We start from the raw sequence: 27,186 nt of genomic DNA, 5'->3' as shown, positions 1-27,186 counted from the left end.
CTGTACTGCTCACTTTCATGGGCTTGTCTTTCTTGCTCTTTGGAGCTGGGGCATTACTGAGTCCACGTGCTAAATTGGTTGGTGTTGGTAGCAGGTGGTGGGTATTTTAGTTTAACCTTCTGGAGATAAAGCTCCTGATACTTCAAGAGAATTTTAAGCCCCTGTGATGGTCCAGGAGGGAAGTCCTCCCTCTTTATTTATTGAGATTTATTGAGCATTTACAATGTGGGCATTTCAGTGGTAAGGTTGATACTTCCTTAGTGATGCTGTTGGAAGAGCAGCTGGGCAGAGGCCAGCAACAAGGAATTGAGGGGCAGGTGACATAAGGATCCAGTGATGTTCATTTGTGCCCAAGAGAGTGTGTCAAAGGCAGCAGGAACCCACCTCAACTGGAGTCCTGAGTAGGTGACCAGACCTGGACGTAGGCCCAGGGAACTCACCAGAAGGCCCCAGTCATCAGGAAAGGCCAAACCATCCTGGTGAAGAGATAACTCCTGCACGTGGTTGATGGGTGATAAGGTCTTCCAGCAGTTTCTTTCTTGGACAGCTATTCCCTTGGCTTTGGACCTGCCCTCCTGGGATCCTGCAGCTTGATCCTCCAAGCAAGGTGCCTCGGGGAGGTGGCCTCTTCTGCTCCAGGCTCTTCAGAGCCCAGCAGCTCTGGGCTTCTGCCCATCCCACTGCTTTTATGCTCCTATGGACACGTAGTAGGGGGGTCACAGGCACCCAGTAAAGGCTGCAGGGCTGCACAGGTGAGGACAAAGCAGAAGGAGGCCAGGCTCAGGCTGCTGCAGACCCATTGGGCCGGCCTGCTTCATTTCACAGGTAGGGAAACTGAGGGCTGGGGAGGGGAAAGGACCAACCAAGGCCACCCACGGGGTGCGCTAATGGCCGAGCTGGGGGCAGGACTCCCACTGCAGTCCCTGTCCCCATCCTCCCCAGCCTTACTTCATATTAGCTCCTTGCAACTGGGTAGTTCCTTGTACTTTGTCCATTGTTCTTCACTCATCTTTCTTAAGACAATAATTCTTCCTTAAAACAATAATGTCTTTCTTAAAACAAGAATTCTTTAATATCATTACATATTCAGTTGATCAGTGTTCAAATTTCCAGTTGTTTTTATGTCAAAAGGCATTTTTTAACAGTTAGATTAAATGAAGATCCAAATAAGATGCACTCGGTTGTGATGGGCTGATGTCTCTTCAATCTCTTTTTAATCCACAGGTTTCTCTTTCATCTTTCTCTTTTTCCTTGCAATTTATTATTGAAGAAGGCAGGTCATACATCCTATAGACTGTCCATCTGGGCTTTGATGATTACAAACCCACGAGGTAGTTCTCTGTATTTTATAATTCCTGTAAATTGACAGTTGAGTCTAGAAGCTTGATTAGATTAAAATCACAGTAGGTGTTGTGTTCTTCCATCAAAGGGATATAATGTCTAGTTGGCTTCCTTCTCATGACATTAGCAGCTGTTGATGCCCAATGCCTGGACCCAGTCATTCCCGGGGGTGAGGGGCGTGGTGAAACATGGTGATAATGCTATCTTTCCTTCTTCATTTATTAGCTGGATTTTTTCTATAAAGAGAAACTTCCCCTCATCTACTATCAGTTACCCAGGGTATTATCTCATGAATTCTGTGAGGATTCGCGGTAGGGACATGTCATTATCTCCATTTCTGTATGAGCACACTGCACTGGAGAACTGTCCAGCTGAGCCCCAGTCAACCCACGGAATCATAATAAATAATTAGATGGGTTGTTTTAAGGCCCCAAATCAGACCCATGGGTGGCAAGCCCAAGCTAAGGGATCCTGAGCCTTTATCTCCCTCTGTAGGTGGAAAGACCCGCCCAGAATCTTAAACATCATCCAGCTTAGCCTCATCCTGTTCCAATGGGGAAGCTGAGGGCCCAAGAGGCGTAGTGATTCATGCAGACTTGCACATGTAACCAAGGTCATGGACATACGCTTAAAGGAAACCCTGAAATTCCCTGTGACCAGTTCCAGGGCCTCGGGCGGTTGTGTCTGCCGTCCTCACTCCACAGCCTGTGCTTGTACCCGCTGTGCTAGGTCCGTCCCTCCACCGTGTCTGTCTTACTGTTGTGTACTCAGTGCCCAAGACAGACGCTTCACGAATATCAGCTGATGAATGTGTGCATGAAGGTGCTACCGAGTCCAACTCGTTCTGCTCGCTGCACCACAGGCCAATAAATCAGGAGATGAGGTGTTGGGGCAAGGAATAGTGGTTTTATTTGGAAAGCTGGCAGACCGAGAGGATGGCAGACTAATATCTTGGAGAACCATCCTACTCCAGTCAGAATACAGGCTCTTTTTATACAAAAAAACAGAGGAGACGGTGTGGTTGGTTGTTGCAAACTTCTTGCTGTAGGAATTCTTTGTTCTTGCATTGTCCGTGTGGGTCAGGCCATGGTGTCCCTGTAAACCTCCAACAAAACAAAGGTTATTCTCTATTTTGCAACTTGCCATTGCCACATAAGTGCAGAAGTGCTAACATCCTTAAAGGTCGGAGCCTCGAGAATACGCTCTCTTGTATATTTCAAGCTAAAGACAACATTGTTTTACAAAAGGTACAGAGTTAGCAAGACTAAGCCTAGGAAACAGGGCACGGTGGTCAAAACTAAAGGAACAGATCCAATACAGAGTCAGAGTTGTTCTCCTCTATTACAGTAGCAGTACCTAAATCACTTCCTTTCCTATCCCTCAACAGGATTCTTGTGTCCTCTTCCCTGCCTGCAGGACCCTTACCCACACTCTCTGCTGCCCCTTGTAGGATGGGGAAGAGGCAGCTGCCTGAGGAGACGGGGATGTCAGAGGAGGAGTGAAAGGGTCAGGAGGGAGAGGATGGAGAGGAGGGGAAGGAAAAGGAGGAGGAGAGGGGAGAGATAATTGAATCCTTAAGTGTATGTTCAGTGCCCTAGCCAAAATCCCACACAAATTGCTTTTTTCTTCCCACTTATCCTGGGGAACGGCCCAATTAAAATCGCCGTTGGAAATGAAAGAGTTATTGCAACAGGCAGCTTATTAAGCCCGTCTGCGGGAGTACGCGGGGGCAGCCGGAAGCTTCAGAAACATCTCTCTCTGTGCTCAGACGTCCCAGAGCTCAGGGGCAAAATGGCTCGGAGCGGCAAAGGCTGGGCTGGGCTGCGTCAGCATCTTGCCTGTCTCAGAACCTGCACAGCAGCCTGAGAAGAGCCTGGGCTGTCTCGGGGGGCCCCTCTGTGCCGTGGTGGAGTAGTTCAGGGTGCTGAGACATGGAACGAATGAGATCAAAACTACCAGGTTCCAAATTCCAGGACAGGAGGTGGAGCTAGAAGGAGACTTAGGGACCACCAAGTCTGACTTTCTGGGTGACTGCCCAGGGGTCCCTAAGCCAGCTGGTAATAATAGATATGAAATCAGAGTGGAGGTCACCTACTCCCAATCCAGAGCTCCTGCCATTTCGCCCCGCTCGTGGGCATTCTCACTAAGCCAGCATGTCCTAGCCCTAGTCTGTGACACTCGCCCCAGCTACAGTCCCATAGTCTGGCACTACCGTACTCTTGCCAGACACAGCTAACCCAGGGTGGCAGGAACCATGCCAAGTCTTTTCTGACTCGGGGGTGTCTTCCCAGGCCCCTCAGACATTTATGTGAACTGGCACTCACATTGTCAGATCGTGATGTCCCTAAGAGGACACAGAGGTGGGCAGAGCCCAGGAACACAGCTGAAAAGTGCAGGTTCCAGAGGTGCCTGCTTGCCGCCCACAGTAAAGCCTGGTAGTGGGTGGCATTCTCCCCTCGGTTTACCCAGTGGACCATGTCACATCCTCCCAGAGTCAGTTTCCATGGAAACAGCAAGCTCCTTACCCATCATTTTCATCCTTAAAGATTCCCACCCCAGCTGTCTGTGTCTGGGCTCCTCGCCCAGCTGCCACACCAGCCGGCTCCGGATCCCAGGTTTCATGGTGAATTGTTGAGCTGCCAGCTAGAGTCTCCTGGGATGTGCCTGGTAACTTGAAAATGACCATATAATCACTTCTTTACTGGATTGGGAACTTGCTCTCAGCAGCTCCCTCTTGCTCACATATCAGAGCCATTTCCCTCCTCTCCCCTGGAACTTAGCACTGGAGGTCTTCCCTGTTCCCCTCTGCCCAACTTCCCAGGCCAAAACAAAGCTAATCAGGGTTGAGCCAAAGTCAGCTGCTGACCCAGAGGGAAAGGGAAGCCTCCAGTTTTCTGGGGCCCAGGTACACTCAGGGAGGAAACCCAGGCCACAGGGCGGTAGAACACTTGTAGGGGGGCGGGGGCTGTCCACCTACCTTCCCTCTCTCTCCCATCCAGCCCTGTTCCTAGCCTTTGCACAGTGCTTCTCCCTCTGGGCTTTTGCCTCCTGGCTCCTCCTCTCCAGCCATCACCTCCTTCACACCCCAACTCCAACTTCACTCCCACCAGGAAGTCTTCCTTTCCGAGCCATTTTTCTCTGCATCATTTTGGTGTGGCTATATTTGGTTCCTGCAACATCACTTTGTATACATTGTGTCAGAAAGAGGAGATTCCTGAAGCTGGTTTTTTTTTTCCCCTAAAACTATTTTTTGGTGTATTTTCTTTATTTACTGGAAAATTCTTGTCGTGGGTGTAGGATGTTTATCTGCCCAGCATCCCTATGGACTATAAGCCCTTATGCCCTTCAGCTGGTAACATAACCTCTCCTTCCTGTGGAAAACCTGTTCCATGGGATTCAGCTGGGGCTGCCTTCACCAACAGGAGAAAGCACCTGAAGCAGGCCTGGCCAGTCAGAGGGCTTTGTCATTAGGCCCTGGTGGTTGTTTGAGGAATGACCACATGACTCTGCAGAGCCAATCAGAGTCTTCCTTGGTATTCTGATAGGCACTGCTGGCTCCACAACCAATATCCATTTTCCTCTTGGTTCTCACTAACGAAACCCTAGTTTTGTTGATCTCACAGGAATCCCAGTTGCAAATACTTGCCTCTTCAGACTTGTGGCTAGGGGTGGTTGTGGCATCCCGTTCTGATCAACAGGTTGTGGGGAGAAGTTGCCGGAAGGGACTTCTAGGAAAGTGTTTCCAAAGGAACAGACTCAGACTTGCCTGGCCCCTTTAGCACTAATTCTAACTGACCACTGCCTCTGTGAGAGCAAGATATCTTAACTTGGAGACTAATTCCAGCCATGTGGAGAGGCTGCTTGAGAATGAAGCCCTCCAAGAAGAAAGCAAAGCCACAAGCTGGAGAGAGGGAGAGAGAGAGACAGGAGGAAAGAGAAAGGCAGAGTGTAAAGGAAGGAAGGAGGCAGAGAGAGAGAGAGAGAGAGAAACACAGAGAGAGAAAGAGAGGAAACAATATTAGTTAAGCCCCTGGATTTTTTTTTAACTTTTTTTTTATTGAGTTATAGTCATTTTACAATGTTGTGTCAAATTCCAGTGTAGAGCAGAATTTTTCAGTTATACATGAACATACATATATTCATTGTCACATTTTTTTTTCGCTGTGAGCTACCACAAGATCTTGTATATATTTCCCTGTGCTATACAGTATAATCTTGTTTATCTAGTCTGCATATGCCTGTCAGTATCTACAAATTTTGAAATCCCAGTCTGTCCCTTCCCACCCCCCAGGCCCCTGGATTGAGCCATGCCCTTAGAACTTTACAATTCAGAGAGCCAATAAATCCCTTCCCTACTTAAGTAGGTTTACAGTGGGTTTCTGTCTCTTGCAGTGAAAGCTCTGAAGGAAACCCTCTACGAGACCAAAACCATGCCTTTGTCTCTGTTCTCCCCTCTCAAGCCATTTACATAATAAGATGCTAGATGCAAAGGTGGTACACAATAAATATTAATTTAGACCTTGAGCTTCTCCCCCTCCCCCATTTTTATCTCGACAAAAGTGAAATTAGAGCTTGAAAGGATTTGATTTCTGAATGAGACCCATTAAGGAACAAACTCATCAATTCTCTTTGGATACCTCAGGCCAAGCACACTTCTGAGGCAGTGCATGGCTTGGAATCCCATCTTCTCTTCACCAAACCATTCCTTCAGCACTCACCTCCTCCAGAAAGCCTTCCAAACCAGGTCTTAACTCCATCATCCCTCCTACTTTTGTGACTACTTACTTTTGCTAACACTTTGGTCCAGCTGTATCTGGTTAGATTATCATTTGAGCATAGCTGTGTGTGTGCGATCCCTCCCACCCCACCCCTTGCCAACTGACTGAAGATCTTTTTAGAACAGGGGCTACGTCTCCACCTTCAGACTAGGAACCTTCTGGGGCAGGGGCTCTAAATCCCCTATTAGACTGGGGAGCCAGATGCTGCCGCTCCTCACATCAGACTAGGCAAGGCGGCAAGGCGCAACCTAGAATCATCTCTTCATTCCTCATGAAGCCTCATCAGCAAGACAAGAAAGTATGATCTGAAATACAATCCTGTAGAAATGAAGTGGGAAGAAGAGGATAGAGTGATCCTCCTCACTCACAGTAGGGTCCCTCTTAACCTTCAGGGGAAAACTGATTAACAGCCCGTACGATTAGCCCTGGATCCAAATCTGTTATTCAGCAACTCCTGCAATATTCAAACTCAGATCCTGTTCCCTCCTGTGTGGCATTGTAAACAGAAATCTCCCCACACAGGGCCAGAATTCTGCCTTACAAACATTCTTAATTCTCTTGTTCGTTGACTGTCGTGTGATGATGAATCCTTTATTGGGAAGCTTGTCAAAATCCGTGTAGGCACTGAGGGGGCGGCCATATGTTTACTGTCTCATGCCTCCTGTTGGATGGCAGCCCTGGAGTAGCCTGGGTAGCTGACAGTGCTGGTGGCACTCCTCAACATGCTACACTGTCTTTGTAGCCCCGCCCCCATTCCAACACCCAAATCTTTTCAACAGTGCAGTGAGCCATTGTAGAGAAAGGATGCTGATGCAGGGTTTTGAAGAAGGTGATGAATTCCTGACAAGAGTCAGAGAAAGGAGGACAAAGCCTGAGCAAAGGCAGTGTCAGTGAGGTGGGTGAGGCTGCCCTCGGAGAGCTGACTCGGAACTGCAGAGAGCAAAGGTGAGGATGGGCGAGGTGAAGGCATGAAGGGCTGGTTTGTTTGGTGGGAGAGGAAGGAACTGATGGAAGCCCTTGAATGCAAGTTGACTGTATTTGGTAAAAGAAACAGTGGGGCGACGAGGCCAGATCTTGGATAGGAAAGAGCCATGATAAAAATAGTGCTAATGATCCAGTCATCTGCATGTGGGAAGACGAACGCTCAGGGGAAACAGAGGCGGGGTGCTAAGCCTGGATTCTGTAGCAGTGATCTGTGTACACAGTGATGACTGTGGAAGTGGGATGGAGGTGGGATCTAGGTGAGCAACCTCAACTTTTAGACAGGCTCTCTGAGGAAGGTGCTGGGAGCTCTGGCTTAATTCATCAACAGTGGGCTGATGGCTCCAGGAACCTGGGCTGCTGCTTTGGGGATTAGTTGCTGCCAGTGTCACTGGATCTGGGCCACCCCATTCAACCCATGGAGAGCAGGTCTCTTGTCCTCAGCTGTCCTGGACTTTCTTTCCATTGGCAGCAACAGGTCGCAGGTCTCAAAGAAAACAGGAGTGGGGAGCAGGCTACCAGGAAGCTTGGGCCCAGGTAACCCAACTTGCAGGGCAAGGGAGTGAGGTGAAGCGCCTTCAGTCTCACCATTTTACCCACATTCATATCACACACCAAAAAAAGGAGAAAGATGGGACACATTTGCACAATAACTCTAGACAGGGTCTCCATGGTAACAATTACCCAAAACTCCACTCCTGACAGTCGCAACAGCAGGAGCTAGCAAGACTGTGGGGGTGGGAGACGTGCGTGGGGACTCAGAGGATGGCTTCCTTTTATTCTTAAACTGAAGGAAGAACTGACAGCAGGAACCAAGGCATCTCAGAACCTGACTAAGCCAAAGACCATTGGAAGGGGGAGCTGGGAGGAGACTTGAAGATGAGCTATTCTGAGGCCTGGCTGCTAGCTTAGGGGTGAGGACTGGGCCATCAGGGCATCGCCCCTCCCGCCACCCACTTTGGGTTGACAAGAGTTCACCCTGCCTCCAGAGGTCATGGGATGGGGATGAAGGGTGGACCCAACTTCCTGGGAAGCCAGAGGCTCTGGGGAGTTTGAATTTGCCTGAAGACTGAGTCTAATCTATGAAAATCCCACATGTGACAAGGGTTGTGAGAACTGGGCCACCCCCTTGACTTTGTCTGTGACCCCTCCGTTTCCCCAACAGTTACATGTGGGACCTATCTTGAAGAACTACTAAAAGGCTGAATGAATAGCATGAGATGGGAAATGTTTTACTAAAGTGAAGTCCAATGCAAAGACAAGAGGTCTCTGTATGTCCCTGCAGGACAGTTTGACAAAATTTGCTGTGCTCAAGGCTCTCCTCCACAGGCAGAGTGTCCTAGGACAAGCGAGTCAGTGTCAGGAATGCAGGGGCAGATCTAAGTGTGGCCAGAAAGCATTACCAGGGAGCTGGTGGGAAGGTCAGGGCAGAGGGGAGCAGAAGCATCAGCTGCTTCCTACCAGCAGACAGATGGACAGACTGAGAGGCAGACTGCAAAGTGTGTGACCTCCAATTTTTAAATTTTTAAGAAGAGGTTTGGCTCAAAAGGAAAAGTATTCTTTCTTTTTGGAAAAACCTAAATCCATCACTACCACCCCACTCCCTAACCCCTCCTTCTAAGTTTATTTCTCTTTGTCTGGTTGTGCTCAAGAACCCTTGACTATTTTTCAGATCCTGTAGTTCAGGCAGCATTAAAATCTCTGAAGAAAGGAGGTTTTTCATCTTTCTTTTGGGAACTAAGAAAAGAGGCAAACTGACTCTATCTCTAAGCAAAGCAGGCTCTGCTGCATTTGGAAACAAAACTTCTCCCAGCCCCTATGACGGCAGCCTCCTTCCACGGAACTGTGGTGAGAAGGGATTAAACTAGAGCATTTCCTGAGCACTGCTTTTGGTTCCAGGCTCTATCCTTTGCCATCCCACTCTCCACCTCAAAAACTCTTCTCTTCCTTTTTTGTCTCCCTAACCAAGGAGAGTCCTTCCATCCCTGGAGGTTCCCAGAAGCCAGTCTTCCCACCCTGGAGCTGACTTTCCTCCCTCCCCTTCTGGACTGAGCAGGGAAGAGAGAGATGCAAGAGAGAGATCATCTGAGGAAGGCTGGCTGGGCCCTCGGGTAGGACCTCAGAGGGTGGACTTCAGAGTGGCCACCATGGTTCAGGCTTCAGTAGGGCCTGAAAGTTGGGCCAGGACACTCAAAAGTGGCCAGTCTCTTGAGACTGACCAGACCCAACAATGAGCAACTGGAATGCCACTTGCTAAACTCAGGATGGAAGGGCTGGAGGCTGCCTTTTCAGTCACTGGACTACTCATACTCACTATTCCGGTGACTCCTTGCTTGGGGTCAGTAGACCAGGGAAGCCAAATAAGGATCAGAGAGCCACTTGGATAACAGAGAACCAGAGCAAGAAGGCAACAGTCCTAAGTGACGCAATACCCAGACCAGAGTGAGTCACCTCCACAGTGATCAGGAGGCTCAGCTTCCCCATTCACTCATTACATCATCCACTCAGCAGACACTTGTGGTGTTCCTACTATGCGGGCACTAGCTAGGTACTGGGGACACACCAGTGTGGGGGTGGGGAAGGCAATGGATTGAGGGGTGTGTGGAACTCTGTGAGAGACACTGTTAAGAGAATGAAAAGACAAGCCACAGATTGGGAGAAATCACATATCACGAATCACGTATCTGCCAAAGGACTTGTACCGAAAATATACAATGAGCTCTCAAAAGTCAACAATAAAACCAACAACCCAACTTTAAAAATAAGCGAAAGGTACTTTACTAAAGAACATATGCAGATGGTAAATGAGTCCACGAAAAGATGTTCAACACCATCAGTCATTAGAAAACACAAATTTAACCCACAATGAGATATTGCTGCACACATACTAGAAAGACACACATACAAATAAACAAAATACAAAATAGATGAATAACCCTGACATTACTCAGCACTGGCGAGGATGCAGAGCAACTAGAACACTCACACATTGCTGGTGGGAATGCAAAATGTGACAACCACTCTGGAAAAACAGTTTGGCAGTTTCGTGTAGAGTTAAGTGTATACTTTCTATATGACCCAACAATCTGTCTCCTAGCTATCTACCCAAGAGGAATGAAAAATTTGCTCACACATACATGCAAAAACTATACATGATTATTTATGTTGAATTTATTCATAATTTACTCACAACAGATGTCCTTCAGCTGGAGATACATAAAAATCAAAATTTAAAAAATCTGAGATACATTCATACAATGGAATACTACTCAGCAATAAAAAGGAACGAACTGCTGATACACACAGCAATGTGGATGCATTGAGCTAAGTATAAGAAGACAGACTGAAAAGGCTATATGTCAAGTATGATTCTATTTATTTGACATTCTGCAAAAGAAAAACCATAAGCTGACATGTAGTAAGAACAGCTGTCCTGCTGTAGATACCGTTTGGAGAAGCCATGTAAAGAAGGAGATGCCACGAGACTACTAGGAAAGGAGAGGGTATAGCCATCTGAGCTGAGCGCTGCCTTCCAGCTGTCCCTTCCAAGGCACCAGACTTGGATGTTCTAGCCAGTCAACCCCTAGATGGCTGTTGTTCCTGCCAATATCATATGCAGCAGAGCAACTCCCGGTTGACCCACGGTTACCTGATCTACCCACAGAACCATGAGAGAGAATAAAATGGTTATCATTTTAAACCATGAAGTTTTGGGGGTAGTTTTCATGCAGCTATCAATCATCAAAACAATCACTTTCAATGTATGCTAACACTGAGCTTGCTAATCATTTTCATAAATGATGTTATTTAATCCTTTCAGCACTACTTAGAGATATGTGTCATTAACCCCTATTTTACAAATGAAGAAACTGAAGCTTGGAAAGAATGTCTTACAGCTAATAAGGAGCAGAAGCAGGGCTTGAATCAAGGGCACTTCTTGATTATGGACTCCATGCTCCCAACCGTCACATTGTGTTGACAAGTAGGGGATTTGAAGGATGAAAAACACAAGATATTTCAGAGTGAATTGCAGTGTCTGTGTTCCTCCTAGGGTGAGCTCCCTTTGAGCCTTCCCTTCTTTGACTTTTTCATCCTGTGCTACTGAGGAGTGAAGCAGATTCTGGAAAGATGATCAGATAAGTAGGCGGATGATATAAGTTGGAGATTTTTATTATAGTTTTGACACATTTTATAACAAGCACTAATCATCCTCAGTGTTCAGTTGTCATTGGAGAAAATGTAAATGCTACATCTGCTCACTGCCTGTCTTTTCTTCCAGACAAAAGAACATATGTTCCTAACAGGGGAGTGTGCTTTGTTCCTTATCCTCAGTCACCACTGGAGAAGCCTGGGCCTCAAGTCAGGTGGGGAATGGTTGAATATTTATGGGCTCTCCTCTGCCCCATAGCTCAGGCAAGCTTCCAGGACACTTCTGGGCCCATCAGGTGTTAGGGATCATCTTAGTCCCCATCTCAGTTTCATAGATGGGAAAACAAAGGTCCACAGGGAAGGTGTGGCTTCATCAAAAACCCACTGACAGCAAATGTCAGTCAGGCTAGGACCACATCTCCAGATTCCTCCTCCAGTGGTCTCTAAACTCCAAGAGACTCTGGAGCCTCCTCTCCAGGTGGCAGGCAGGCTCCTAGACTCCTGAAGGAGGTGGCCTGAATCCACCAGTCTCTGAGTGTGCTGAGAACAGCCAAGATCTGCTGAGAACTGGATGTAGTCCAGGGGCTCAACAGACAGATGTTCAGCACCACAGACAGTTCCAATGGCCTAATTTACTTGAGAGGTTGGTTGTCCCTCAAGGTAGAGTGTCAAGGAAGGGAAAGAAAAATATTGGAATAATCTTAGAGGCCATCTAGTCCATCCCCTCAGTTTGCACAGGAGGAAACCCCAGAAAACATAGAATGACTTGTCCAAGGTCACACAGCTGATCAGTACAGAGGCAGAGAGAAGGGCCAGCAGCCCACATCCTCACACCTCTTCAGGGCCCTCAGATACCTAGTCCCCATGACTTATTAGTGGCACAGCCAGAGCTTGAGTCAGAGTTTTCAAATGTTAAATCCCTTGCCTTTGGGGATGGCAAGAAAAGTTTAAAAAAAAAAAAAAAAAAGGAGAAGTAAAGAGAAACTGAAAGAGCACTCGGCCCTGACGGGAAGGTCTGTGATTTAGCCTCTAACTTCAAGTCCTTAACAGGAGCTTTCTACTTTCCCAAGGTGATGTGGCCTTTTAGAAACAGTTTCATTACCATGGCAACCTCATTCCAGGTTTCATCTCCATGGTAATTCACTGGAGTTTTTCACCCTTCTGGTGAGTACACATGTGACTGCCAATATATACATTGCAGAAAATTTAATATAAAACCACGTTTTTAGAAGTGGAGCATCTCAGTACCCAAGTCTACAGTCAGGAGTGTAGCAGGTTCCAGGGTAGACACAGCCTGTGGCATCAAGGACCCAGAGCAGTCTTTAGGGTGACTCTGCCCTCTCACTGCCAGTGCAAACCTCTTCTAAACTTTACAGACCAGTGTATCTTAAACTCACCACGGACATGAATAATTTCTCCTTTTCTGTATCTTCCCTAGTGCCCTGTCCATGACAAAGCCTCAGAGTTGCCTCTGATGGCAAGAAGTGCTGGGACAAGGAGCGAGGAAGCTGATACTTCTGACTACAACCTTTGCGGCACCCAAGGCGTGACTCCTCCTCTTCCCTTGTCTGTGCGTCCCAGTTAGGGACACCCCTGGAGCGGTTCCTACCTTTTGTGGCAGACCTTGCTTGCCCGATATGTGGGCTGTGGGTAACCCTTTCAACATGACCCTCTCTGCCACCTATTTTTCAGGAAATCTTCATGGTTTCTAGTTTCTAGCCCACTGAGGGCTAGAAACTCCTCCTAATTTCTAGCAATGCTGTGGATTTTCTTTAATACCTGTCCCGATGTTTATAATGATACAGAGCTGGCTGGAGTGAGTATTTAGTCCACTATCTCAACCTAACCCTCTCTTTCTCTCCCTACTTTCAGTGTATTGGGTAGCTTTTCCTGTTCACTCCTAGTCTGCTTAGTGATGGTGGTGACTTGTCACTTTCATCCCTGTCGTCCTCTTCATCACCAGCAGTAGTACTATGTCATCACGTTCTGCAACAAAGAGAAGTGAGAAGTTCTCACAAAAACTCCAACACCCCGAACAATGAAACAGAAAAATAAAGGCATGGCTTAACTTCAAAATTTCAACCAAAATCATGAAATGTGCTAGCTAGTCACCTTCCAAATGTGTTTTGAACTCAGATAGACTTGAATTTGGACTCTGCTTCCGTCAGTTCTTAACTGTGGTCTCAGATGAGTGACCTAAGCCGTCTGAGCCTTGTTCTCTTAAGCAGAGATGACAACAATCTCTGCCTTGCAGGAATTATTAGATCTGGGTTATGAGAAAAATCAGAAAGGATTATGAGATAAAATATGAAAAGTGCTTCACACCATTCCTGGCATGTAGAAGATCTCTAAATGGCAATGTTAGCACCTAAAAGAGGAATCATTTCCATGGAATTTTATTTGCATCTGACTAAAGTGAATGCTGTTTGAGTTTTGTTTATTTGATTACATGTCTTTGATCCCTATGATGCATGACACCCTTGAGAGCAGGGACTGTGTCTTCAATTCAACCAAGCTTAGTAATGTTCCTAAATAGAATAAAGCATTATGCTGGGTGCTGTAAAAAATACACACACAGTTCTGGTCCTCAAGGATAGTGTAGTGAGGGAGATGGGCATGGATACCAGTAACCAGAGCACAATGCAGAGTGAGGTGTCTGCCACACACCGAGGCAGCGTAGCCTGGTGTTTAGGAGTGTGAACTCAGAAACCAGTCTGCCTGGGTTTAGATCCCAGCTGCACCTACTTACTGGCTGTATAACCTCAAATAAATCTCTTAACCTTGTAAAATAAGGATGTTAGTAGAAGCCACCTCTTTGGAAAATTAGTACATGAACTGAGCCTAATCCATAGAAGGGCTCAATAAATGTTAGCTTTTCTTATGCAGATGAATAAAGATTGTGCAGTGGGGCTATGTGATAGAAGCAATTATAAATCTGTTGCATGGATGACATTGCAATTGAGCTTAACCCTGGAGGGTAAGTAGTTTTAAAGGGCAGAGGAAGGGAAGAGAAGCATTTGAGGAAAGCAGAGCAGCAGGAGTAAAGGCATGGGATGTGAACTTGTCAGCTTTTTCAGGGTATAGCTTGGGGCCTGGGTCGCAGAAGCATAGAGGTGTAGGACAGCTCAGAAGGTCCTGAACACTGGCTCAAGCATTTGGACAGTTCTGCTGGCAACACTACAGGTTACCCAGGAGAGTTGTGACATGATGCCACCTGTGTTGTGGGCAAATCACCTTGGTGACAGTGAAGGCGGGATCAGGGAAGAGGGAAGTGTGTTGGTCCAGAGACCATTCGGAGGGCTCTGGCACAGCCCAGGCAGTAATCTGAAGGGATTAACCAGGGAGCAGACAGGAGGAGAGTCCGACGTGGTTTCCGGCTGGGTGGCTGTGAAGATGGCAAAGGCCGTGTTCTTACAGAACCAGGGCCCTAGGAAGAGGCCCATCTTGGGGGTGGGGGCATTCTTCAGCTTGGGGCCCAGCGTGGACTCATATATCCCAAGATCTCCTCAGGGCCCTTCTTCTCCCCAGTCCTCACAAAGCCCCATAGAGCATCCTGCATAAGCCAGATGCTCCGTGAGTCCCTGTGAGTAAGGAACTAGGGGACCTAGATGTTTAAACACCCTCTCCCCACGTCTTCCTCCTCCAGATCCAGAATCTTCCTCTTCATCCTCAGACAAAACAGGACTGTGGGGTGATGCATGCTGCCATTGTGGGCACCCCTAAAAGAGGATGGCATAACTGAGTCCCCATGTGGCTGGCTGTTTCTTGGTCATGTTATTAGCATCTTGAGGGCAGAATTGCCTTCATCTTAGCAACCTCCTCAGCAGCCAGCACCAGGGGAGTCATGTAAGGCATGGCTAATAAATGCCAGTGACCAGCACATTCCTAAGACCATCTCTCATACACACACACACACACACACACCCCTTGTCCCCAACAGTGGAATGCCGCATGTGGCCATTTTGTCTGTGCGCCCCAGTTCTCACACTTCACCCTCCCTTCTAAACCTCCCCTAATGCTCAAGGCTGCTTTTGGTCTGCTGCTGAGTTGGGGTCTGGGGAGAGTTCGGGCAGGGTGACTCCTGGAAGCCAACCCAACATGGCTCTGTGTGTCAGCTCAGACAAACAAGTGGGAAAGGAATTGGATGTTATAATGTAAGCCCTTTCTACTGCTCCCCATTCCAGGGGACATTTTGCTAGTGAGGGCACAGCTGACCCCAGAAATTCCACCCCTGACTCAGAGGGTTTGACCTAGTCCCTGGACCTGTGGAACCAGCTGCCCCCACCCAAGGGCTGGTGGCCCTGAGGAGCAAGACAAGTACCCAGGGCTTCAGGAGCTGCAGGCTGGGCTAGACTCCAGCTCTGCCATCCTCTCGCTCACCCCAGTGCCTGCTCAGTACAGAAGATCCCCAGTAGACACTGTTTAAAAGGATGAACTTGGGCAAGTCCATTAAACTGAACCTTAGTCTCCTCTCCTATAAACAGGCACATGGAAGAGTGTCTTCTCTTACTCACCAGGCTGCTGTGGACAGCAAACAAGAGCATGTGGAGTGAAGGCTGGAGTCACAGGCAGGGCTCAGTCCTAGCTCTGTCCCTTCCTGGCTGAGCAACCTCAGGTAAACTCTTTGAGCCTCAGTTCCCTCACCTGTAAAATGGGAGTGGTGAGGAAACCTTCCTCAGCAGGCTGGGAGCTCAGTGCTCGGCACATTAGACACGTGGTACATTATTTTCATCCTGCTTATGAAAGTGCTTTGAAAACTACAAAATTCTTTGCAAATATGAATTACTATTTTTCTGTCCAGGATCCCATTTCAGAGAACCAAATATATCTTGGGGGTAGAGTTCATACCATAAGCAAAAATAATGATAATCATAATAATTATCTTTATAGGGTGTTTATTGCATGGCAGGCACTATGTTGGCTACTTTATACTCATCATCTCATGGGTTGTATTGCTTCCATTTTATAGGTGAAGAAACTGAGGCTCAGAGAGGTTGAGTTACTCACTCAGAGTCACAAAGCTAGGAAGCGGGCAGCTAGGTTTTCAAAGGCTAGGGTCCAGGACTCTGCTGAACCCAAGACCCCCAGAGATTTGCCCTCTGAATCCTGGGTATCCCTTGTAGGAAGAGCTCTCCCTGCCCAAGGGTGGGGAGCTTGGGGATGGATTGGAGAACCAGACCCCTTCTCGATCCAGCACCTGATGCCCCAGGTTCAGGGTTCTGATCCAATCTTGCCTTTCCCCTGGAGCACTATGCTTCCTGTGCTCTTACATAACTAGGTGTTCCTGCCCTCGTGGTTTACATAAAATAGCTCTGTAAATACACTGCAGGACATCGGGGCTTCTGGAGACCTAAGACAGGCTGCAAACGTGATCTCACTCTCTGCCCCTTCCCAGGACCCCACTCATGCTTGCTGTTTTCCTCCTTGAGCCTGTCTTTGCACCCGCCCGCCTGCATGAACATCCACTCATGCACCAGTGCCCGTGAGTGTGTCTGTGCACGTGGGTGTTCCAGTCATGGTGTGGAGGGCACAAACAGGCATGTTAGCACACAGACATGTCTTCATTGTCCTTTTTCTTCTTTACAGTGAGAAAATCTTGCACAGCTTCCTGACTAAGGCTTTCCTTTTTCAGCAAATTCAGGAAACTTAACTCTTAAATCACCTCCTCTTGTCCCAGTCACAGATCCATTTTATTGGAGGGATGTTCTAGTAGTGTTTGCTCCAACTCGGTCAGCCAGAAAACAGTACCTAAGCTCTGTTCTTCCTGAAACTCCCATTTTCTGGTCATGTGGATTTTATGTGAACGCCCACAACTGTCTGCACTGCATTTTCCAGGCCATTGGGTCAGCCCAGGCTCCAGACATCTGTGCCACACAAAGCCAGGTACCCTGGCTGCTCAAACTATTCAAGGCTGCTCTCCCCAGATCAGGCTGGGCTACCTGCAAGTCACCCCAAACCATCAACAGAACATTCTCCACATTGTGGATTTCGCCCTCTAGACACTTTACAGGTGGTTTTTTGCCCCTGGCCTTTACTGGGCTGATCTAACTGGATGAGCTCTCCCAGGTCTGAGATTGGGGGTGGGGTGGGGGTGGGTGGGAAGATGACACATCCTGGTGATGATGATTCCAGCTACACAGGAGGACTCAGGAGCCAGGAAGATTCGGGATCCTTCATAGACAGTGACCACCTATGCTTTTGTTAAGATACCATGCCCCCTGCCCCCGCACCTCATATGGATCTAGTGTTTAAGACATCAGATGTTGTTCCTTATACTTCTCTTCTCAAAGCCAAGAGAGGCTTCAGCCACCTTCCTTCTCATTCAGCTTCACTTCCACCCATAGCAAAACAAAACAAACCCAAAAAACCAAAAAACCAAAAAAACAAAAAAAAGAGAGAGAGAGAAGAGAGGGAGAAATCCACAAGAGCCTTCCCCCTCAAATCTTCCAAGCACCAAGGTGCTTGAGTGGGGTTGGCATGAGGGCTGAGGAACATATACACAGACTATAAAGCCCAGCTTTCTCTCCTGTTCTGCCCCCCACCCTGGATTTCAGCTCTTCCCCAGACCAGACACTTGCAGACAGCAGAGCCACCCCCAACCCCCAGCCTGTGAGTGCCAAGGTTCTCACTGCTTGACACTGCTTTAAGGAAATTCTGCACCTATAAGAGGTGCCAGGGTTCTGGGCAGCAGGGGCATCTCCTAAAGAGAGATTCCACATTTCCTGAACACAGCTGCATTGGAGGCCATTTGCTCAGTTTTAAACATCCTGTGTCCTTCAAACCACAAAGCCCTCTCCCAAGCTTGCATTACCCCCTTCCCGACATCCTCCTTCCCCATGCAGCAAGGGTGCATCTTCAGAAACTACTCATCTACCCTCTACAAAGGTGGAGTCAAACAAGCCCTTAGATAGGGCTTTTGGCCCTATGATTACAATTTTACCTCGATCTGGACCACCCCCCTCCCCACATACACACCAATTAAATTTTATTTATCCACTATCCTGATGTATTAATCTTGATGTTTCCCTCCTTTTGAACTCATTACTAATTACGTTTTCCCCATCTCACGAAACAGATTCAGATTTCTCAGTGATTTAATCGATCTCACCAAGCTGTCCGGCCATCCTGCAGGATCAGCCTCTGTGGCTGTTGGTGTAGAAAACGGCCTCTTTTCCCCTCTCCAGCTACAGCTTGGGCTTCTTTGAAGTGAGGCCTCGGGAGCCCCCGACCTGCCCCGACAGCTGCCCAGTCTTGGGGCTCAGCGTCCTTTGACCGGCTTAAAGTGCTTGCTGCTAGGCTGCGCACCGCCCACCCAGCCCTGCCAGCACACACAACACACACACAACCCACAGAGGTGCGGGTGGAAGCCTACGGATGCCCGACGGCTGTAGTTTTATTACAAGATTTCTTTTCTAAAGTAAAATCAGGCCAGCAAGCTCAGCTGCTCGGATTCGTCAACAACTCTCCCCGCCTCCCACCACGCTGCTCATAACTCGCCCCCACTCCACTCCACCTACATACACACAAAACTCCCGCACGAGTGACCTCAGCCCCAAGTTGCATCCCACAATCTCTCCCACCCTGTCCCGAACTTCCTTCAAAAAAACAGTTAAGAACCCCATCGCCTGCCCTCCCATCCTCCTACGCTGGAGCGCACGCAGGACCCAGCCGGGTGTGGAAGTCCCTTCCCGCGCTGCCGTCTGGAGTCCCTCAGTGTCCCGGACCCTGACGCCCCGAGGCACGTCGCTGCCTCTCGCGCTGCCCGCCAGGAGAGGGGGACGAGGGCCCTGGGTTCCCTTCTCCGTCTCCTTCCAGCCACACTGGCGAGGGCGGGCCGAGGCGGCGCTCAGTACAGCCCCAGGATGGCGGCGCCCACGTCCTTGGAGGGCCTGCGCTCCTGCATCAGAAAGTTAATCATGCTCTCCGACTTGATGAGCAGGTTGCAGCCCAGGAAGAAAACGCCGAAGACCACGGTGAGCGACAACACGCAGAGCACGGCGATCTGCGCCACGCGCGACACCCACAGGCTGCGCTCGTCAGGCGCTAGCCCCACGGGGACCCCGTCGCTGGCGGCCAGTGGCGCGCCACCGGGGCAGCAGCCCAGCCACGTGCCCAGCCCGTGGCTGCGGTTCCCCAGGGCGGCCCAGCCGCCCAAGCCGCCCGCCGCCTCCAGGCCGCTGTGGTTCAGGAAGGTCGCGTTCATCGCCGCTCGGCGCCCGGGGTCTCGGCGCGCGGTCCGGGGCGCACGGGGTAGCTTCCCCGCGCCCGCGCTTTCGGAGACGCTCGGGTCCACCTGTGCGCGGGGAGAGGGAGAGGGCGGGGGTCTGCCCACGCGCCGCAGCACCTCCGGCCGACAGCTCCTGGGCACCTGGCGGGAAGCGGCGGCCGGGAGGAGCGAGCAACAGGCTTCGCGGGAGCTGGAGCTGCAGAGCCGAGAGCGCGTCGCGGTCACCGACTACACTCCTCGCCCGCCCCGCCGCCCCGCCGCCCCGCCGCCCCTTCCCTAGCAACGGCCCCGCCCCCTCTCCTTCCTTCTCCCCACCCAGTGCTTCCCATCCGCCTCCCCCCCCTCCCACCCCCGGTCCCAGGCCCCGCCGCGTCGCTGGGGGCCTGGAATCTCTGCAAGCGCAACTCTCCCTGTGTTCTAAGGTCGGAAGGGATCAGGAGATCAGGGCAGCCCTGCTCTCCGGCCGGCGAAGCTCGACCCCCACTGAGCAGCATTACTAATTTTTTCTGTTCCCAGCCAGAAAAAATCTCTCCAAGTCGCCCATTACGGGACGTGGTGCTCTTAGCAGTTAAGTTCTTCCTGAAGTCAGCCCTAAATCTCTTCTCTGCTCTTTATTCAAGTCCTGGTGAGCCTTCCCAGACATGAGAGGAGTTGCACAGACCCCCACCCCACGCCCCAACGTTGCCTTCCCTTTCCTCTCTCCGCTCTCTTCTGGACAGTGGCAGTGGGTCACTGGCCATCCCGCGCCTCCTCTACCCAGGTCCTCCAGGTTTCCCCTCACAGAAAGGCTGTTGCCGTGGAAGGACTCTGCCACCTTTCCATCTCATCCCCACCCCTCCGCATTTGTCTTTTCTTTTTTAATTTAAAAATAACTTACTGCGTTTTTTCCTTCTTCATTCCTTTTTATAAAAACACGTCACTGTAAACTAATTAGAAAGTATAGATTAGCAAAAAGAAAAATCTAAAACATCGTAATCCTACCAACCAGAGAATGTCCATGTTACCCCATTGGTACAGAATCTCCCGGGCCTTTTTCTATTTATGTCACTCTATATACATACATTCAAAATAGGGAGGCACTGTTCGTACATACTGTTTTGTACATGCTGTTCTGTAACCCTTTGCCATTTAACAGTTTATCCTGTTATTTACCAGTGATAAATATTCATCTAAAACAGTGGTTCTGATTGTCCAGAGGCTTGTTAAAACCCAGATTTCTGGGCCCAGCCCAGAGTTTCTGAATCAGCCAGTCTGGGTTGGGGCCCCAGAATGCACATTTCTACCAAATCCCCAGGTGAGGCTCTCACTGCTCTTCCTGCCTGCACTTTTAGCACTACTGATCTGCAACATCAATTTTAGTGAAGGAATGGTCTTTCAAGGTATATAGACAATTACAATTTATTTAATCAAGGTCTCTATTTTTGGATATTTGAGGTCTTTCTTTTTCTTTTTTTCTTTTTTCCTTCAGAAACACTGTTACCATAAAGAACCTTGTAACAAAGTATTTGTGCAGAAACTGTAATTTTTAATTTAGCTATATTTTGAAAAATAGACCTGCAGAATCAGTAAATTATATCTGACCAAATTGCCCTCCAGAAATGTACCAGTTTACACTCCAGCGCTGTGGAGAAGGGAAGACATTGCCCCCAGTCCTGGTTATTGTCAATATTTTAAAAATTGTTGTGTGAATTGAGGGGATAGAGGATGGTTTGTCCCCCTTGTGTTAATTTGTATTCTTTGATTGTTGTAGGGGAGGAAGGAAAGCACTTAGGAGTCTTTACAATGATCCAGGCAAAAGATGCTGGCTAGAGGTTTGGATTCCGGTGATGGTGGTGGAAGAAGAGACAATTGGATGGAAAGAAAGTGCTTGGCAAATTAGAGTGAGGGGATTCAGGATGCTCCCAGCATGGGAACATCCCAAAGCCACCCCCTCTCTATTAGCCGAACACTAATTCGTGTGTGTGTGTGTGTGTGTGTGTCTTCTGGGAAGCTATTAAATTTCTTATTTTAAAGATGAAGAAACTGACACATATGTGCACGTGCACACGCAGACACACACAAACACACACACAAGATTAGGGAAAGACCAAGCTTGTCTTCCTCAGTCCTGGGAAAGCAGCGTGGCACATGGGCACTCTTTTCTGGGCAGGAGTCTCTCTGCCCTGACCTCCCCACAGAGCCAGGATAGAGCAGGATGACAACACTTATCTGGCCTTGGCATTTTGCCCCCCGCATGACCAGCTGAATTTCTTTAGAGAAATGGTCAGCTATGTTCTTAGTCAATCCTACTCCTGAGACCAACCCCTGACCTTTGATATACCCTGGATTCGGAGCCCATGGCTTTGACTCCATCCAGTGAGGTCAGTCAGGCTGTCTGCTGCACATAAAGGTTTGGGGGTGAGTAAAAATGACGTACAGGGGCCTGCCTGCTCCAGCAAGAGGCTGTAAGGGGGCTGATGGTTGGCCTTTCCTTTATTAAGCACCTACTATATGCTCAGTGCTATAAATATATTACCTCACTGAATTCTTGCAGTGGTTTCCACTGGCTTGTCCCTCAACATGAGGAAACAGAGGCTCAGCATGGTTAACTGACTTGCTCAAGACCACATAGCTAGTTAAGCATCAGAGCCAGAATTTGAGCCCAGATCTGTCCTGTTCCAAAGCTACTCTCTTAATTATAATTGTCCCCCTCTCTTCTATCTTCTGTGAGCTGCCTTCTCTGGATATCTGGCAGGAGAGGAAGATGTTGTCTATGACCTGGGATCAGGAAGGGAGAGAACCTGGGCGTGTGGAAATAAACAAAGACCACCCAAATGAGAATGAGCAAAGACTATGTGGTCAGAGCTTGCTATAGGAAAGGGAATTGGCTACCATTGCTTGAGTCTTGGCAGAGACACAAAGGCAGGCAGAGGAACGGGAAAGTTTTATAGTGGAAAAAAGGGTAGGTTTCAGGTGTGCCCTGATTGGAGGCTGTTGGCATTCACAAGCTGTAGGTGGGCTGATCAGAAGCGGGGCATCCCCTGTGACTGGTTAGGGGAGCATATTTAATTTTCTCCAATTTGTATTATGTTGAAAGTGGGGGGCAAAATTCGGAAAGCCATCAGTTACTGATCAAGGCCTGGCCATTTGGGGCTGATTGCTGCTGGGGGTGTGGTTTGGCTTCCTGAGCTGTTGCTATAGGCAGTGGGTCAGAGTGCTATTTTTATATATGGCCTGGCCACTGTCTGTATATTCAGTCTCTTGGACTCCTCCCCAGAGTTCAGGAGTGGGAGACCTCCCCAGCCTGGACCCAGCCAGGTACCCCCTATCCGGCGCTCCCTCCTTCTGCTCCTCCCTTCTGCCTTTTCTGGAGCCACTGGTCCCAGCAAGTCTTGCTGCTGTTTGATATGCATTAGCTCTTCATTCTTGTAACAACCCTGAAAGGTAAGCATATTAGTTATTTATCACTGTATCACACATCACCCCTAAATTTCACATTTATTTATTTTTTTATAAACTTTTTTTTATTGAGTTGTAGACAAATATTTATTATCTCACAAAGTTTCTGAGTGCCAGGAAACCAGAAGCAGCTTACCTGGGTGGTTCTGGCTGGAGGTCTCTCATGAGGTTGTAGCCAAGGGTTTGGCCAGGGCACATGAAGGTTCTTCCGGGGGGAGAGGATCTGCTTCTAACATGACTCCATGACACGGCTGTTGTCTCAAGGCCTCAGTTCCAGGCCACTTAGACCTTCCCGTAGGGCTGCTTGAGGGTCCTCATGTCATGCAGCTAGCTTGCCCCAGAGCCACTCTTGAATGTGCTGCAAGGTGAGCAAATGGAAGGGAGAGGGGCAGAAGAATGAGGTTGCAGAGTAGAACATGGTAGCTACCACTGTTATTTAATCTTCACAGCAAGCCTTACAGAGAGAAATCATGAGCCCCATTTGACAGATGAGCAAATGGAAGCTCAGAGACGAGAAAACATCTTGCCTGAGGTCACAGAGCTTGTAACTGGCAGAGCCAGGGTGTAAGCCCTTAGCTACCTTCTAACCTAGCCCAAGTTCCTTCCAGTACTTTGTATGTGTGTTGTGGGGAGGGGGGGCGTGCTTCCTCTTTAGGGAAAGACCACACCCCTCAGCCCCTAGGAGCCTTAGAAAGTCCCTGTCAACTGGGCTGCCCTCCCGCTCTGGAGAGGAGGAAGCCGGTGCCTCTGGGCCCAGCTGCCACCCACACAGGACTATTTTTACCCTCCGCTTCAGTGACAAGCCTGCATCTCCCAGCTCTGGAAAGGCCATCTGGGCAGTGTGGCTGCCCCAGGCAGAGCCTCCACCCGGAGGCTACTGTTTGTGCCCTACTGTCCCCGTAGCTGTTTCTTCATGAACCTTTGGCCCTTGGGCATGCCTTGGCCATTGGGGTCGGTAAGACACCTCCTCCCCTAGATTCAAAGATTAATAAAACCTCCCCAAGGAGTATCACTTGCTGGATGGACCAATCTGAACCACAGTGTTTAAATCTGAAGGTATTTTAAGTTGTTCATAGTTCAAAAAGGTTAATAAAGCACTCTGTGCATGAAACATTTTAATGAAGAGATAAAAATGCTTTCATTTGCATTCATTTGCATTGCATGCGCGTGTACACAAACACACACACACACGAAATGTGACAAGATGTCCACTGTACGACCGTGCACTTCAGGGAGGCCCAAGAGCCCTGGAGCGGGCAAAGGTTGCCTTCTACCCGGTTCCTGTCCAAATGATCTCACATTTCACATTGGCAAAGGGGAAGTTAATAATGTTTTCCTGCATCTGGTATAGAATTTAAATGAACACGGATTGCCCTGTTCAGGCCTTGCCCCTCGAGACTTTAAGGTCCGTCCCTGCTCTGTTCACCCACACGAGGTGGACAGCAGAGGAGCCCCCGCAGTTCAGGTGCAGGTGGCTTGGCCCAGAGCAGCAGGGGAAACCCGTGGGGGGAGTCTGTGCCTTAGCAGGAAGGGGGCAGTGCCCTTATATGTAGTGTGCAGGAAGAACGGAGTGGGTATTACAGGTATCAGGAACTTCAGACACCACCTCCTGCCACCTGTCTGATTTGTGTTTCAGAGAATACCAATTTGGAGATCTGGGATCTATTTCTGCCTTTTCCCCTAATTGGCTGTGTGACCTTTGACAAGTCAGTCATCCTCTCTGGGCCTTGACTGGTTCATCTCTAAATCAAGGGAGCTGGATCAGATCATCGTCAATAAAACTTTATTTACAAAAACAGGGAGTGGGCCAGATGGGCCATGGTTTGCTTTCCCTCACTCTATGAGGTGCAGAGAGCACAGGGCCCAAGATCTGTGCTTGGTCTGCACCTAGAGCGCTGCCTAGGCATCCCTTACCCCATTTGTAAGATGAGGAGCGTGGTTAACATCTGCATTCCCCAAACTGTTTTCTGGATCAACAAGCAGTTCTGTGACACTGACCTCAACAGGTTTCTTTACTGCAGAACTTCTCAGGGCCTTTAGTATGTTGATGTACATTGTGAATTTCCCAGGAGGCGAATGCAGGATGCAGTGTGTAACAATGGGACTCTTTTTTCATAATGCCAACTAGTATTTTTTGCCACTGTGTACCACTCAGTGTGGTTTGGGAGATGCCCTGTAATCTCCCTAAAGCCTCTGTTTTCTTCCCTGTAGAACAAGGATAATGATGGTATCTGCCTTCTAGAATTGTTGGGAAGGGTAAATAAGGTAATGCCTGGAAATGAGCCTGGCACAAGGCCTGGCACAGAGTAAGTGTTCAATAAATGCTGGCAGTGATTATTTATAATAAGGTTCTTCCTTTCCAGCTCTGACATTCTGTGCTTCCAACTGCAGGGTGTAATTAAACTCCAAAGCATCTGGCTTCCTGAGTTGAAAGAACAAGCCTGGAGGAAGAAAAAAGGAAGAGAAAGATCCTTCTGGGTTGCCCATTTGGCACCAGCCTCACTGCCAGTCGTCACAACAGGGGAATGTAGCAAAATGCCAACCCCTAATGACAAGGCTTGGGGGAGTTGTTGGTTCCCTGTTTAGCTCAGACACCATGGGGAACATCTGAGGCTGTGGAGAGGGGAGAGGTAGGACCTGGTGCTGCTTTAGGGTCAAGCAGAAGAACCCAACAGCATCGTGCATGGGTCAGCCTCTCTTTCCCGTTGTCTGAGGCACAGTGATCTTGGCCACTTTCAGGGCTGTGTGAAGTGCTGGGGGAACAGTGACAGGAGAGCTGAGTCAGAAAAGGTAAATAGGAAAATTCAGGCGAGAAGGGCAGGGAGAGCAATCCGCAGGGGAAACAGCATGTGCTGTGGCTCTGAAGCCTGGAGAAGCGCAGGGACCCAGGGGTGGGGAGGCAGTGCGGAGGAGTGCGGAAGAGATGGTTGAAGAGTGGGTGGTGAAGTCAGCTGGGAAGCACTTACATTCCCCTGGGTTTAAAAAAAAAACAACAACCAAGGAAAAAACCCCAAACCTCTTCTCGGTATTTTTTCTTTAAAAATTTGACAATGAACATGTATAGCTCTTATAAGAAGAAAAATTATGTTTTTGAAAAAAGAAAGGAAAATGATCACCCTTGCAACCATGTGCAGGCCACTTTGGAAGCTACTGCAGTTGACCAGACAAAAGATCATGATGAGCAATTCTACTCTCAAAGAATTGATGACTGGTACAAATATACGTGCATGGATGTTCACAGCAGCACTATTCGTTAGGGCTGAAAGGTGGAAACGGCCAATGTCCATCAACAGATGAATGGACAAAGTGTGGTATGGCCATTCAAACGGGGTATCATTCATAAAAAATAAATGAAGTACTGACACGTGCTCCAACATGGATGAACCTCAAAACCTTTTTGCTAAGTACAAGAAACTGGGCACAAAAGGTCACATGTAGTATGATTTCATTTATATGAAATATCCAGAAAAGGTAAATCCATAAAGACAAAACACAGATCGGTGGTTGCCAGGGGCTGAAGGGAGAAGGGAAGGAGGAGCAACTGCTTAACAGGTACAAGAGAAATCTGCAGCAGTGGAACCCAGGACTCTCCCATAGTTAGGTAACATAAGCCACTGAATTCCCCTTCATAGCTTAAGCTTCCTTGAGCTGACTTGTCACACAAGAGAGCCCTATCTGGGGGGAGGGTAGAGCTCAGTGGTAGAGTGCTTGCTTAGCATGCACGAGGTCCTGGGTTCAATCCCCAGTACCTCCCTTAAAAGTAAATAAATGAACCTAATTACCTGCCCCCCTACCCCCACAAAAAGTCCTATCTAATCTACCTGATACCATTTCATAAACCCCAAGAATAAAATGATCACCAGAAGCAGGGGATAGGGGAGGAGGAATTGGATGCTGCTGGTGATAAGGTACAAACTTCCAGTTACAAGACAAGTAAGTACTAAGGACGTAATGTACAGCATGATAAATATAGTGAACATTTCATATATATTATATATGAAAGTCAATTTTTAATTTTCTTTTTTAAGTAAAGAAAAAAAGGCAGCTGTCCTCAGCCACATCACTGTCTCCTGGGAAAAGGCAGTCTGTGGCCCTGGACTCATCATCTTGAAGATGCTTCTTACAGCACTGAGCAGTTGTTGGCCTTTGAGTCTGTGCCTGTCCTCGACAACAGGCAGGGCTGACGCTATGCTGAGCTGGGAAAGGCCCACTGTTGCCGCAGCAGGAGGTATACACGGACAGTCAGGCCCTATTGGCTCTACACCTCCTCCC

At 48.6% G+C, this 27,186-nt stretch overlaps 1 protein-coding gene across 1 annotated transcript; it reads right to left on the bottom strand.

Annotated features, from left to right (window-relative positions):
• Positions 1-18,575: 18,575 nt before the first annotated feature.
• Positions 18,576-19,707, bottom strand: RPRML (reprimo like). Its single transcript, XM_010981761.3, has one exon. It carries the CDS (start codon positions 19,450-19,452, stop codon positions 19,096-19,098), a length of 357 nt encoding a protein of 118 aa, XP_010980063.3. The 5' UTR covers positions 19,453-19,707; the 3' UTR covers positions 18,576-19,095.
• Positions 19,708-27,186: the final 7,479 nt, after the last annotated feature.

Source organism: Camelus dromedarius, chromosome 16 (assembly GCF_036321535.1).
Source record: "Camelus dromedarius isolate mCamDro1 chromosome 16, mCamDro1.pat, whole genome shotgun sequence".
In the NCBI taxonomy this organism is placed as follows: domain Eukaryota; kingdom Metazoa; phylum Chordata; class Mammalia; order Artiodactyla; family Camelidae; genus Camelus; species Camelus dromedarius.
This window is presented reverse-complemented; position numbering and strand designations above follow the sequence as displayed.